This window comes from Globicephala melas, chromosome 2 (assembly GCF_963455315.2).
Source record: "Globicephala melas chromosome 2, mGloMel1.2, whole genome shotgun sequence".
Classification (NCBI taxonomy): domain Eukaryota; kingdom Metazoa; phylum Chordata; class Mammalia; order Artiodactyla; family Delphinidae; genus Globicephala; species Globicephala melas.
Window position 1 is genome coordinate 10,465,553 of NC_083315.2, and position 16,833 is coordinate 10,482,385.

Sequence of the window (16,833 nt, forward strand, 5' to 3'; positions counted from 1 at the left end):
CTGGAGACCCAACCTATATTTAACAGGAAGGCCTAAAAGAGAAGCCTAGAAAAACCAGAGCAGAAGAGATAACATACGAACTAACACACAAAAGACTTTCCATATCAGAAGAAAGCTCAGTCTGAAATTTGAGAGTTTGGATCATATTTTTTGCAAACGCAATGAAGAAGAACCATATTATGATGGTAAAAGTAAAGAAAGAAGTCAATAAGCATTCAGATGGGAGATTTTGTTCCATAAGGGACAAAAAGTGGGCAATCCTGGAAATTGTCCAAAATGTTAAGTTCTAAACGATAATTGAAGGAGCAATAGCAGAGCTTTAAAAGAAAAAGACAGTAATCCCCAAGTGCTCCCCCTAGCCAAGGGGCTGTCCTGTAAAAGCCACAGTCAGTGGGTGGGAGTTCGGATGTAACATAGGTACAAAACTACCGTTTTCCAAACAAACTATTTGAAGATATAGATATCTAATAATGATAAAAGATTAGTCAAAAGTCAGAACTCAAAGGCAAAAAACCACATTTGGAAAGGTATTATGATAAGTAACTAAACCAAATAAACATCTAGGAAGAAGACTAAATGATAAATTTAAATGTAGTGAGAGCCAAAATATATCAAAGAACTGCTTTTCCTTTGAAACTAATGATGGCTCTTACTGAAAATTGATGCAAATTAATCATAGATTAAATTTTAATAAAATGGGAAGGGGGAAATGAGGAAAAATGAAAGTACCAAATTTCTCATTCATATTCAATAAAGGGGAGTGAAATATTATTGTTGTGATACTGTGTGGTATTTTATTAGTTCAGTAGAGTTAAAATATCTGGTAAGAGTCAAGATCAACATTGTAGCCCTTAGGAAAACGGAAATTGAGGGAAATACTGTCTACCATAAATTGACAGAAATATACAACATCATCTTATGTTGAGTGTAGTATTTAGCCAGTATTAGAACAAGGTTTAAGAAAAAAATTTGTAAACCACTATGGAACTTCCATAAGTACCCCTATAGCTAGCTGCATTGAAGGTACTAGCTCTTGGTTTCTAACCATTCTACTCCTTTTCATGTATTATGCTGCACCTCCCTCCCATAAATAGAAAAACACATCCTAAAATTCATGAAAATTCCATGAATCTTAAGGGACCCAAAAAGACCTTGAAAAGAAAAATAAATTTGGAGGCCTCACACTTCCTAATTTCAAAACTTACTACAAAGCTACAGTAATCAAAACAGTGTGATCCTGACATAAAGGCATAGACCAAATGGAACAGCATAGAGAGCCCAGAAATAAACCCACGTGTGTGGTCAAATGATCTTTGATAAGAGTGCCAAGAACACACAACGGGGAAAAGATATTCTCTTCAACAAATAGTGCTGAGAAAACTAGGCATCCAAATGCAAAAGAATGAAGTTGGGCCCTTAACTTACAACATATACAAAAATTAACTAAAAATGGATTGAAGTCTGATATAAGGCCTAAAACTATTAAACTCCTAGAAAAAAAACACAGCAGGAAAGCTTCATGATATTGGCTTTGGCAATGATTTCTCAGATATGACACCAAGAGTACAGGCAACCGAAGAAAATGTAGGTAAACTGGACTTTATCAAAATTAAAAACTTTTGGGCATCAAAGGACACTATCAAGAGAATGAAAAGACAACCCATAGGATGGGAGAAAATATTTGCAAATCATCTATGTGGTAAGTGTAATATTCAGAATACATAAAGAACTCCTACAACTCAGCAATGAACAACCAATTCAAAAGTGAACAAAAAACCTGAAGAGACATTTCTGCAAAGAAGATATACCAATAAGCACATGAAAAGATGCTCAACTGCCACTAATATCTAGGAAAATGCAAATCAAAACCACAATGAGAATTCACTTCAGATTCATTAGGATGGCTATTATAAAACAAAAACAAAAACAGAAAATAACAAGTGTTAGTGAGGATGTGAAGGAATTGGAACCCTCATGAATTGTTGGTGAAAATATCAAATGGTCTGGCCTCTGTGGAAAACAGTTGGGTAGTTCCTCAAAAAGTTAAACACAGAATGACTGTGTGATTCAACAATTCTACTCCTAGGTTATATACAAATAACTGAAATCGGGGACTCAACCAAATACTTGTACACCAATGTTCACAATAGCATTATTTACAATAACCAAAAGGTAGAAACAACTCTTTCAACAGATAAACAGATAAATGAAATGTGGTAAATACACACAATGGAATATTATTCATCAATTAAAAGAAATGAAGTTCTGATACATGCTAAAACATAGGTAAACCTTTAAAACATTATGCTAGGTGAAATAAGCCAAAACCAAAAGGACAAATAGTGTATCCACTTACATATGAGGTACTCTGAAAAAAACAAATTTATAGGGGCAGAAAGTAGAATAAAGGTTACCAGGGGTTAGGGGAATAGGGAGTTGTTTAATGATTACAGAGTTTGGTTTGGGATGATGCAAAAGTTCTGGAAATGAATAGTGGTGATGGTTGCACAGTGATGTGAGTGTACTTAATGCCACTTAATTGTACACTTAAAGATGGTAGAAAATGGTAAGTTTTATGTTACGTATATTTTACCACAATAAAAAAGTAATACATCTCCCTTTTTTTCAAAAAAATAAGCATTAAAACATCATAATTAGCCTAGTAGAATTTCAGCCACACTCTACATTAAAACATCTGATTTTCCAAACCAAAAATGAGCAGTTATAAAATCACCTGTCAATTTTTCTAATTTAAAAAAAGAACTATTACAGGCCTGGAAGGGAAAATACAAACTGCAGTATGTTCACTTTAAAAAATGACTATCACTATTTTTTCCAAACCACTAAGCTCAAACAAAACATGCTAAAATTTACTAAGAATAAATCAAGCAAAAGATTATTTTCAGAAGTGGAATAAGCTGCTGTTCCAGTGTACCTTCTTTTCTTTCAAATTTTCACTTGAAAATAAATTGTACTAACACTTCACATTATTAAGCTGTAAGAAACTATGCTCTCTCTTCAAAATAGCTAATAGAAAAAGATGTGACTTGTCATAATATTTGGTAAAAAAAAATAAAAATAGAAATAAGTTCCAAATATTTAATATTCAGAATCTTTAAAATACTGTTGTAAAAATTGCTGTTGCTTTAGAAGAACTTACTGGGTTTAAAATCACTCACAGTTTATTGACAGATTTAATCTTTAACCCAGGGCACAAAGGCAAATGTATACAGTTATGTCTCTAAATGTTTGTGCAGAGTAAAATTTAATTTACTCTTTGTGGCACTGTATCACCAGCCTCACCCCAAAATATAGCAGAATCTAGTTTGTGTTGTTTAAAATGATAACATGTTAAACTAACCTTCGACCAATATTGTTGGTACCTACCAACTGCAGAGTTGGTATTTTAGGCATGAGCAAACCTCATTTAACTTAAAATACTCATAATTAGACTAAATTATCTGGTTCCAGAGTCTGCACACTTGTCCGCAATGTTACTTCTATATTGCAACTAAGGTTTTTTCCTCTTTTGTCAGAATAGATGTACACTGACAGATTATGTGGTTTTTGTTCTTTTAATTATCAGTGGGTAAAGAATGTAATGGGAAACTCATAAGGAAAACATCAACTTTGCTCCAAGAGGGGTCATCAGTTTTTTGCTTAATCCAAAGAAATGTTGCAAAGACATGTGAAAACTTTAAAAAGCAAAGCCAAAGTCTACATGCCCTAAATATGCAATCTCTATCCTGGAAATGGTTTATCGCTTTTACAATTAATCCATTGCTTTTGGTAATTGAAATAGGAAGATAACATTTCATGAAACAGTGAACATATGAGACCTATGTTCACTGACTTTTTAAACTTCTTTCCTAAAAATATCTCCCCCTTATGTCACATTCTGTGAAAACCAACTGATTCTCCAAAAGGTGACCATCTTAAAATTAGATAATGTCTAATTTATGTATTCCAACTAGTTTGTATCTATAGAAATTTCACCAAATGACATGTAAAGATATCTATTCTCATGATAGCTTTGTAAAGCAGCATTTCATATGAAGGTGCACAGAAATTCAAAAGGTTAATAACTTTAGAAATGTTAAGTAACATTACCATAGATTAAGACGTTGGTCTAGCAAGCACTATCTTAGTTTTTTAATATCCTGTGTAATATTCTACCGTCATATATCACTAACTCAATTTAGCACAACAATCATTAATGATTAAAATCAATTAAAATTCATAAAGAATTTTGTGGTATCCACTGTGTAAATGAATTACATTATATAGAGATACTTCAGAGCAGTTTATTAAATAGACCTTTCAATTCTACCTGCTCTGCCAGTGATAGGCTTTTTAATAAGCAATTAATTTTATCTAGGCAACAGTGGTTAGCTATTTCCCAATTCCATTGGCCAGCTACTTTATTATATATACAATCTAACATATAATACATATTTTGTTGCAAAAGAATGACAAGTATTGGTTAAATGAAGAGCAATTTGCCAGTTTGCACCTTTCTTGCTGATATAAAGTTTGATTCTAATTTGTTGTATGCTTCTGTTAATGAAACTATTTAAAATAACTATTAAAGTCTATAACATTAACATAATGGATACATTCTCCTAGAATCTCAAAAGAGGTGGTTTCTTTTAAATGTTAATTTGAGGCTTTGTAACACATGCCATTCATAGAGTTGTTTTCTTTTTTTAATTTCTAATGGGAACACTTTATACTTTCAATGAGTTCTGTAATCTACACCAATCTCTACAACTTTGCTAACATGAAGGGGTCATACAAATTCAGAAAAGGTGGAAACTTTAAGTTTTGTTTTTCTTTTCAATGGCACAAATACATTTCTGAAAGCAACAGAACCACAAATCTGACACAACACTGGCTGCATACAGTTAATTGGGTGACCAACTGAAGACAGCTCCCCAGAAAGCTTTGCCCTGAATATTTTGGTATTTCGTCCACCCCCAACTCAGAAGCATACAAATGGTTATACTACTCTCTGATTCCTCAGAACAGAACCAAAGGACAGCCTCTCTCAAAAGCCATATAAGCTCTGTGCAGGACCACTATCATTCTGGGATACTAATGCAAGACCATATGTATGGTCATGAATAAATTCATTCTTCAAAGTATAATGTGCTCAGAAACAGTTGAGTCCATTTACCCTTTTCAAATATGGCTAAGAGAAATTAAAATGAAATACAATAAATATCACAAAGCTTTCTACCTAGGAAAAAATTAACAATATATTGGGAACTGGCAAAATAAGTTCTTCTAGAGTCTGAAGAGATGATGTAAAAGACTCCTTTAAGGCAATGAGGTACTTGAGCTTCAGGGTAAACAGGGAGAAACACTCTGTAGAAGAAAACGTTATAATAAAGTTTCACATTTTCAATTCCTATTTCTCCTGCGAAGCTGAAAAATATAGCTTTCACACTCTAGTCCAATCATATTATAGAAAGATTTCTGCTTAAGAGAGAAGCAAATGGGATTTGGAACAATTCTACTTGCTTAAGAAAACTACAATGAGATATCATCTCACACCGGTCAGAATGGCCATCATCAAAAAATCTAGAAACAGTAAATGCTGGAGAGGGTGTGGAGAAAAGGGAACACTCTTGCACTGCTGGTGGGAATGTGAATTGGTACAGCCACTATGGAGAACAGTATGGAGGTTCCTTAAAATCTAAAAATAGAACTACCATATGACCCAGCAATCCCACTACTGGGCATATACCCTGAGAAAACCATAATTCAAAAAGAGTCATGTACCAAAATGTTCATTGCAGCTCTATTTACAATAGCCTAGGAGATGGAATAGGAGATGGAAACAACCTAAGTGTCCATCATCAGATGAATGGATAAAGAAGATGTGGCACATATATACAATGGAATATTACTCAGCCATAAAAAGAAACGAAATTGAGCTGTTTGTAATGAGGTAGATGACCTAGAGACTGTCATACAGAGTGAAGTAAGTCATAAAGAGAAAGACAAATACCGTATGCTAACACATATTTATGGAATTTAAGAAAAAAGAAAAATGTCATGAAGAACCTAGGGGTAAGACAGGAATAAAGACACAGACCTACTAGAGAATGGACTTGAGGATATGGGGAGGGGAAAGGGTAAGCTGTGACAAAGCGAGAGAGTGGCAGGGACATGTATACACTACCAAACGTAAAACAGATAGCTAGTGGGAAGCAGCTGCATAGCAAAGGGAGATCAGCTTGGTGCTCTGTGACCGCCTGGGAGGGGAGGGATAGGGAGGGTGGGAGGGAGGGAGACGCAAGAGGGAAGAGATATGGGAACATATGTATATGTATAACTGATTTGCTTTGTTATAAAGCAGAAACTAACACACCATTGTAAAACAATTATACTCCAATAAAGACGTAAAAAAAAAAAAAGAAAAAGAAAAGAAGAGGTCAGTCCAGAATAAAAAGAAAGGTACCTTTCATAATAAAAAGAAAGGTAACCAGGGTACCTGGGTTTACCTTTGCTTTGCGAAAGCGGTAGAGCACCAGCATGCTCACGCAGTCGAGCAGCACACACAGGGCTTGGAAGGAGATGATAGCAAGTCGCAAGTACTTATCCTCCTGGACAAAGCAGGGGCTGTCATCAGCACAGTAGGGGCAGCCCTCCCTGCAGGGCAGGCAGACATGGGCTTCTTCTGACACATCCATTGCATTTCCTGCAAAATGGTGATCCGGACCCCTTCCTGAAAGTTCCAAATAAAACCAGTGTCATTGCACCTCTGAGGTAGGTGAGACTGAGTACAGAGTCAAAACACATCCTCACGTCTTCATTCCTTTTCCCTCTTATTAAAGACCTTTCATCAATCTTCTTGCTAGAGGAGAGAGTTACTTTGTCTTTAGACTCAAACAAAATTCTTTTCATCCTTTTGATTAGAAAAAAAAACTGTCATTCAGACTAATTCAGGAAAATTAGCAAAAATGGAACTAAAACTCCTCAGAGGCAAGGAACAGTTTTCTAAGTCTTTTATTTCACTATCTACCACTCACCAATGGAAACTCCCTACCGCACAAATAATATTCCATAAATATTTGTTAAGGAATTAACAGAAGGAAGGATAAGAAAGTTGTGTCATTCTTGTACCAAGTAAATATACACAACACTTTGGAAACTTCTTGACCTAGATGGCACAGAACCCAAAATAAGACTCTGATTGCTCCTTAATCCAGCAGGGATCTCGTCTACCAAGTTCATTAGGTCTAAATTGGATAAAATGGTACTTAATCGACAGTTGTTCAGTGCGCAACTGCCTGATGAGGATGCATCATTTGCCCAGAATACAATCCATACTTACAGGCTCTCACGTGATTTCCCACCCTGCACACCTATAGGACATTTCCACACTATAATCTAACTGCTGCTACTGATCTCCCTTTAACTTTAGATTCTTCTGTCTCAGTTATCAAACTTAACGTGGCTCTGAAGCCCAAGAGGTAAGAATTCTCTTTAAATGTTGAGTTGAGTTTAGCATTGATAAATATCTAATTAATAATACATACTTAAAAAAAAAAACCCAAACCTATTTCTAACCCTGACTTCAACATGAAAGATATTAGTAAATATATACCCAGTTTAGTATATAATACAGCTCAGTATATAACATAACTTTGATTGAGGAATTTGGGAAAGAAGTTATTCTGGTTAACACCATTTTAATAACACAAAGTCTAACAGAAAATCTTTATTACTTTCATCTCTTGTTGAAGGTTCACAGTCTTTCTAAGATGTATTTTTGTCTTCATTCCTTCCTTAATAAATACAATAGCAAACATAATTGAATATTTCTTTGTTGATTCAGGATACACTGCTGTTTAAGAGTCTTCATTCTGTTACACACTGAAAAGCATATGAATTTCAGTGTCCAGCAGACATGGTTCCCATCCCTAGACAGCTCTGTAACATTAGGCAACTCACCCTACCACTTCGGGTCTTACTTTATTTATATATGAAATATGAATTGCTGTGGGGATTAAATGAGATAGTGTATGTAAATCACAGTGCCTTGCTTTCTCTTCTCCAAATATGGGAGACGCAAAGAGTAATTAGGAATCCACTGGTGTCTTAAAGAAAGGCACTACTGATCAAAAACAAGGAAGTTACAAGAAACAGCTGAGATATGAAGGGAGTCAGTGGGAATGACAAGCTCCATTGCAGATAAGTTAAATTTGCCATCCAATTCATTGTCCAGGAGAAATATACAATAAGAAATGAGAAATAATACAAGAATGGAGTGTGGGAGAAGAATCAGTGTCAGTGAAAGAACTTACAGAGAACTCTGGGAGTAGATAAGGTATTGATCAGGAACTGCAAAGAGGAAGAAGTTAAATAGGTAGAAGTTTTCACAATGTCATAGAAGAAAACTGGAATTTACTGGAACATGCTGGAATGTGATCAGAGAGGATGCCTGAGGAAACTATGAGGTTTAATGATTATTTCATCCTTCACTGACCTTTAAGACAGTAGTTTCTGGAGAGTGGTAGAGATTGAAATTAGGTTGTCAGGGCTTAAGGAATAAATACGTAATAAAATAGAATACTGTTTCAGTCAATGTTCCATTGAATACAAAAGGAAAGAAAAGCTCGTGGTTAATAGGTATAATAATAATGGGGTCAAAAAAAAGGATTTTGGTTTTGTGTTTCGTTTTCTTCCATTACAGGTGAGATCTGAACATAGCTATAGTCAGCAAAAGGAGGCACTGGAAATTAAAAAAAGATTGAGAAGATTGGTAAAGACTTTAGAAGTTAGGATTGGAGGTAATCAAGAGCATAGTTGGGGAAATTAACTCTAATAATTGATGTCACTTCTTTTAACACTAGAAAGTAGAGGTATATTAAAGATATTTTAAGTATTTTTTATAGAGAGGAGGAATCAGTTCAAAATCATTTTGATGTATTGAAGAAAGAAAATGTGGAAGCTAATCTTGTAAAGTCTTATACTTCTTAACAGCTCAGGTAAGAATATGTGTGAAGGTGGCCAGTTTTGAGTATGAAGACATGAAAGATTAAGGAAGCAGTTAAACACAAGAAGACCAGTTGGATCACTTGGCAGAAAATGAACCCAGTCTGGATAAGATGATATGATCTACTGGGAGATCTAGTCAAGAGAGTTTTTTTATTTTCTACAATTTTCAGTAGCATAGAAACGAATGGGGAGGATAAAGCAGTCGAGGGGAGAAAATAAAGAGGATTGTGACAATGGCATTGCTGGGGAGAAGGAAACCCATGCTGCCTTTACTCCCTCGGGGTAGCCAGTGCTCAGTCTTCCAGGGGCCTCCTGCGTACGAGTCAATCTAACGGATTAAACAGGAAAACATTTCCCCATCATCAACCTTACTTATTGGTCAAGGGTGGCCACCAGAGTCATTAATTTCCACACATTTCTGGGTTACGTACTCATGAGCCCAGAGCAGGTTCCTGCACCCTGAAAAATTACTTCAGTGGTGCCCACAGCAGAACAGAAAGGCAGAAGTATGGTCTGAGGTGCCAGTCTGAGGCAAAGAGTAGTACAAATGTACTTATGCAAAGCTGTTCAAAGCTTTCAGAAAATAATCATGGCAATGGCTAGAGTAAGAGGTAGGGCCAAGCGGCATGTGAAAGGGTGAGAAACAGGTATGTAATATAGATACAAACTTGAGGAATAACAGGCACACAAATCAAAATCTATGAAGTATGAAAACCTAGGTTACTAAGAAAACAATGAATTAATAAACTCTTGAGTAAAAAGTGCAGAGTCGTATAGGTGAAGCCAGAAAGAGTCACTGTACTGAGAAAGATTAAGAAAATTGTCAAGGATTCAGATGGTCTGATGAGGCTGACAAAAATGTCAAGGGCTCTAAGAACAGATGTGGGAGACAGAGGTCAGGATTTCCCCTTCGGGCCAAGATGGAAGAATGGGGATTGAATTTACTTTTTCATCAGAAATGATGAAAAAATGGGCAAAATATTTAAAAAGTAATGGTTTTACAGACACTGGACATTTGTAAAAAAGGACGGTGATTCCTAACAAGTGCAAACACTCTTCAAATAAACCAACTACCATAAACAGAACCACAACAAAAGTTAAAGCAGTAAAGAAAAAGTATGTAGAGAAAATCTTTGTTTTATGAAATAGTCCTTCTGAACCCAACAGGTAGCTAAAATCTGAGGTACATCCAGAGTTTGTGATACAGGACACACACACACACACACACACACACACACACAAAAGATGGCTTCTAAGTGCCAAAGTCATATAGAATACAATTTGAATGGTGTCCCCTAGATTTGAAGAACATGCTGACCATAAGCTGGACTTAGAGAGGTCAGCAAGCCTAGGACTAGTAGATCTCACAGACAACTCTAATTACGTTGTTAAACACTTTCCTACATGTTTACAAAGCAAATTACTCTGCAGAGGTAGTTTATTCTTGCCTGTGGTCCTTTTCTTTCCTTTACAATACATGTCTAATCCGTTTCCTAAAGATAGTAGACAATGCAATGAATTACTCCCAGTTTAAACTATCACACTTAAAGAGTAGAACCCGGGGAATTCCCTGGTGGTCCAGTAGTTAGGACTCTGCACTTCAGGGGGCACAGGTTCCATCCCTGTTCAAGGAACTAAGATTTCGTATGCCATATGGCAGTCAAAATAAAAAATAAAAAATAAATTAAATTATATTAAAAAAAAATAACGAGTAGAACTCTCTCCAGTTCCCTATTATACAGATTGTAACCAAATCACAGTATGGTGAGATGCTCTAATAAACTAGGTTGATCAAACTATCCAAAGCTCAATGAGCTTTAAGTCATCACCAAAGGAAAAACCTTAATTTCATGTTAGGAAAAAACAAAAGGCAAAACAGTTTCTCTTCTCAGACTTTGCCAAATTCAACAACTGATATTTTTAGAGTATTGTCAAAGACCCATAAGGCATTCTGCAACACTCTAAACATTTGGGTTTAGTTATTTGTTTCCTTTTCATAAGACATATCCAAGGATTAAAAAAGAAAAAAATTTCTCCTGCAATTAAAAATGGAGTACATTCTTTGTGAAATTTATTTTGTGTATATTAAATGTATATAATTAAATTCAATATATATATATTTTTTTTAATTAGGCTCTCTTTTCTTTCCTTCTTTCTTTTACTAGAAAATCTTATTCCTAAATCAGACTTATATACCATTTCTGCATATGAGAGAAAGATATACATTTCTTCCACTAATCCAATTTTGTTGCACATCTATCTTTTTCCTAGTTATGGCCCCCTCTACATTGGCATATTTTCTTGTGCATAAACCAAGGTTCTTTCATAGTGATCACAATATCCCCCAATTCTGATTTACTGGAGAGACTGTTACTTGTTTAGATTCAACCTGTTGAAGCAGAGAATGGGAGGTGGAATTCAGGAACACAGAATCTCAGGCAGTCTGTTGTCCAAATGCAACTACCCTGCCCCATTATTCTCTATCTCCACACCAACACAGAGAACTTTTCACACCTGATCCACTCTGTCTCTGTTCACTTCCCTTCCTGCTGCTCCAAGCCGTTATGACTATTTTTAATTGCCTGTGTCCCTCTGCTGTGCTTACTGCTAGAGTTCCACACATCCATATGCTGAACCCAAATAAACTGTGAACTCTCTAAAGTAAGACTATGGTTTTATATTTTTATTTCCCAACCTAGATTAAAATTGCAAAAGACCCAACGTATACTGGGCTATAAAATACAATCATGAGTACAGGACATACCACAGAGAAGCCCATTATCTTCCTCAGGTAGGACTGAAATAATAGCTAATGGGTATTATGTCTACTGAGATAGTAATAGCTAGATTCAGGGTGTAAACTGACATAATTCCAAACAATTCTATATTTCCTGATACAGGTAATACTAAGTTATGTTGGTTAAATGAGTGTTTCAATATTCACGGATAAAAAGCAATTTGTTGGAAGATAAATTATGATAACATCTTATCCTTTGTGCTCAAAATAATCACAAGATCAACTCACAAATGTCAAACGGTGAAGTGCTGCCATGAGAAACTTCCTCTCTAATAATTGCCTTCACTTTATTTGATTATGAAAAATCATGAGATTCTATAAGGGACACAAAGTGTTAAAATGGAGAGAAAGCAAAACTGAAAGTCAAGAGATTTGATTTCTAAAGCTCAAAAAAGCTAAAATTAAGGATAGAGCTTTTTACATTTAACTGTTTCCTGTAGGACGCAAAGCATGATTAAATAATCTTCTGGTTCCAAAAATAGTTTATTAATTTAGGCTGAAGTTCTCTACCTAGAACAAGAGTATACATGCAGTTAGTAGAAATCACACTACTACTAGATAATAATAATGGGCTTTTTGTTAATCTACTGAATGGCACTTTAAGTTTATGATGGTTTAAAATTTTAAGTTCCTAGAGAACAGGACTGTGATTTATATACCTCTTTATATACTCAGCACCAAACACAGTAATTTATACATACTGGATAGTCAGGAAATAATTGATAATGATAAAAGTGATCTCTCAAAAGAATAAATTAATTGACCTGTAATACGAATGTATAGTTGAAAATCACATTCAACTCAAATCTTTCTTTGTGTTCTCAAACCAGTTATGCATAAAAATTATATTTTTCAAGATGCTAGACATAAACTAGAAAGATACATTAAGAATATAAGCTATTACTTAATATTACTGTTTAGAAATCATCTTGGATGATAATTTGATTCTGAGCAACTTGAAACATCCTCCAGGCATCCTCCAGAATCCCAATCTGCTTTGCTAAGGCTTAAAAACAAAGTTGATACTTGGAACTTCCAGATGAAGCAAATACTTCCTGAAGACAAATGGCAAATATGAAGAGCTATTAACTTTGGCAATAGGAGGTTTTCAGTTCATTATATGGGTGATCAAATATGCTGCCTTGAGCAAAACTATAGAGGGCATAGGGAGAAGGTTACAGTAGCTCCACAGGAGCACTGGTGAATCTAAAACATTCACCTGTAAACAGGAGCCCATCAAGATAAATTGTGACAATTCGTAAACAGTATGTTAATCTATTTGCTTACCTTAATTTTTTTACATTGACATCAGAAAAACATATAACCTCTGGACATTTACACCAAGTTTTAGAAAGATTATATATAGAGAGACTATTGTATAAAAACTATAATCTTAAAGAATTAAATGACCAATAGATTTTCAAATGCCTTTTAAATTCTACTTTTCTATACATTCCAAAGTTTCTTTAATGTGTATATAATTTTTATAATAAAAACTAAATATTTAAAACCAGGACCCTCTAGATAGCAGTGAGCAACAAAGTAAATTTTGCTCCAAATCCCAAAGGCCTAATTAACCCACCAATGCTACAATTACTGAAAACTTTTAGACCTCTGAAATTGTGAAAATTCTATTTTTGTAGCTTCTAATTTGATATAATTTGAAATGCACAGAATAGCTGCAAGAAATCCGTATAAATGGAATAAAAAGATGTGGCACATATACACAGTGGAATATTATTCAGCCATGAGAAAATAGGATATCCTGCCATTTGTTTCAACATGGATGGACCTCGAGTACATTATGCTGAGCAAGGTAAGTCAGATAGGGAAAGGCAAGTACTATATGATATCACTAATAGAGAATCATACGTGGAATTTAAAAAAGTCGAACCTGTAAAACACAGAGAGTAAAATGGTAGTTACCAGCTATAGGAGGTGACGGGTTAAAATTGATGGTGTTTAAAACTACAAACTTGTAAGGAGTAGTAAATAAGCCATAGAGATATGATGCACAGTACAATGAATACAGACAATAATATTGTACTATAATGATGTAATGTGATAAATATTGCTTCAATGGCAGTCATATTACAATATATAAATGTATCAAAGTAACACACTGTACACCTTAAATTTACAAAATGTAACAAATTTATCAAATATAAAAAAGAAATCCTATATATTTCTTACCCTGATTCACTAATTATTTATATTCTATAGCATTTATTTATCATTCATATGTTCTCAATATAAAACTGATGTTTAAAAATGTATATGTATACTATTTTTTTCTGAACCATTTGAGATATTGTATCTCTCTACCTATAAACACTTAAGCTTGTATGTCCTGAGAAAAGAGCATTCTCATACAAATGCACATTACAATGATCGAAGTTGGGAACCTTAATACTGATGAAATTTTTTTTAATGAACAGTCCATATTAAAATTTCATCAATTCTCAGAGTAATGTCCTTTGTAGCTATTATCTATCCAGGATGAAATCCAGGATCATGCATTACATTTAGATGCCACATCTCTAGTCTCTGATCTGAAACACGATTAAACAAAAAAGTATTTTTTCTAGTCTCCCAAAACACTTTTCTGATCAGTTTGCAAATTTTGCTGTTTTATAAGGTTTTTGTTTTACAAACTATGATCAGCATATTTTTAAGAATGTACCATACAGCAAACATACAGCTGTTGAAAAATAATGTATATTAGGGCTTCCCTGGTGGTGCAGTGGTTGAGAGTCCGCCTGCCGATGCAGGGGACACAGGTTTGTGCCCCGGTCCGGGAAGATCCCACATGCTGCGGAGCGGCTGGGCCCGTGAGCCATGGCCGCTGAGCCTGCGCGTCCGGAGACTGTGCTCCGCAGCAGGAGAGGCCACAACAGTGAGAGGTCCATGTACCACAAAAAAAAAAAAAAGTTTATTAAATGCATAAAATAAATACTAAATTATATATCTGTATGTTACTGTTGGCTACATTTTTTACATGAAATAATAAAGTGCAATACTTTACATCATTAAATCAGGAAATAAAGATTATTTCTTAGTGAGTCCTTCATTTTTATGCTGTTCTTTTAAATTTTGTACTGCTTATGATATTCTAATAAGATTAGGATAGTTAACACTGTTAACAATGCCTTTCTAAATATTTCACCCCATTTGGGGATTTTTTAAAAACTTCTATTGAAATAAATTAGACAATTCAAAATAACCCAAAAAAATGAGGAGATACAGTTTTAAATAATGTGCTTAGACATACTGTCTTATGAAATCTGAATTTCAGTTAACAGTGCTATCATTCCCATAGACAATGGACTTGAGGACATGGGGAGGGGGAACGGTAAGCTGGGACAAAGTCAGAGAGTAGCATTGACATATATACACTACCAAATATAAAACAGATAGCTAGTTGGAAACAGCTGCATGGCAAGGGGAGATCAGCTCGGTGGTTTGTGACCACTTAGAGGGGTGGGATAGGGAGGATGGGAGGGAGGTGCAAGAGGGAGGGGATATGGGGATATATGTATACATATAGCTGATTCTCTTTTTTATACAGCAGAAAGTAACACTGTAAAGCAATTATACTCCAATAAAGATGTTAAAAAAAAAATAGTGCTGTCATTCCTACCTAGCCATACCTGTTTCCACAAAAAAGTTCAGTAAAGAATAAACTGCATTACTCATTAATTAAAAGTTGTCCTTATACATAATATTAAGTAGAAATATCTTAAACTTTTTCCTTTAACAAGGTAATACCATCCTTTTCCTTTGAAGGGAATTGCAAACGGAATTAGAAGGTAACATTAGAAAACTCATGTGGCAAAATTCTATTTGAATGCCGGCTGCCAAAAAAAAAAAAAAATTACATTGTGTATACATTGAGAAATTTTATTTGTCATAAAAATCCAAGTGGTAATTTCAGTCACTGCTGATGAAACACTAAAACTTTTCAGAAGTTTTCTTAAAATACTAGTTTTTAAAATATTTTCTGAAGATTTAACAAATGAACAAACTAAAGGGAAACTTCTCTCCTACTGCTCCTCCTCTATTTTTTTAATAGAAAAAAAATACATCTTTCTTAATCTCTTAGATTGATACCCCCTGGGCATAAATTATAGAAGTGTCAAACTGGTACATCAAAATGTATTTACCTTTTTTACAACTTGTGCACATATTTCAAAATGTACCCCAGAAAGTTTTCTTCCTATATTTTATGGAAGAAAAACACTGAGTTTCTGATTTAGAAAAAAATGAGGAATGAGTTTGAGGGGGGAGGGGGGATTGAAGCAGAAGTTATATATTTCAGGTCTTCATAGTATAAATATTAGGTAGAAATATCACTATTGTATTAAGGGTTTTGCTGATTAAGACACTTAAGTGCCAGAAGTATAAACTTGTGTTTTCACAATAGTAAAAACACAACATTTGGACATTTGAGTATCTGGATAGAAACCATACCTACCCTTGAAAGCCTGTTAAACCTTAAAGCTCTTACATTTGACCTAATTTACTAATATCGGACAGTGAGTTATATTTTACTCAAGATTGCCCTCATTTGTTGTTTGCGGGTATTGCAATATGTTCTGGGAAGATGATGGGTCTGTCCTAGAAGCTTAGAAACCTCGCTTTTTTACTCCTTTTTCTCCAGTTCTAAACAATGTCTGGCACAGAGGCAGTGCCCAGTAGTATTTTTGACAGATGGATTTTCAGACACATAAACCAATCAACAAACCAGCTGATCAGAGGTCCCTTCTTAGAGGTGTTGTGGCCCTCAGTGCTAGGAACTGGTTCAGGCAGAAGCAGCTTAGAGCTTGGACCTTTGCAAGACCAGCCCCATGTGTTTATATGTCACAGACCCCTCTTCTTTCCATTCAACAGGCATGAGAGAAAAAGATGAATCACAGACAATGAACATAACTCAGCTGGAAGTAACAAAGAATCAAGTCAGACAATGAGGGTTCAGCATCAGCTCTCCATACAAATAATGCTCATCTGACATCATTATTAGGGTAAAC

General features: G+C 34.9%; 1 protein-coding gene across 1 annotated transcript in view; it reads right to left on the reverse strand.

Moving 5' to 3' along the window:
* Window positions 1-16,833, reverse strand: part of GPR158 (G protein-coupled receptor 158) — a 322,771-nt gene that overhangs the window by 147,226 nt on the left and 158,712 nt on the right. Inside the window, exon 4 of the mRNA XM_030837212.2 lies at window positions 6,510-6,733. Coding sequence (XP_030693072.1) covers window positions 6,510-6,733 — 224 coding nt within the window. The remainder of the gene's footprint in view (window positions 1-6,509; window positions 6,734-16,833) is intronic.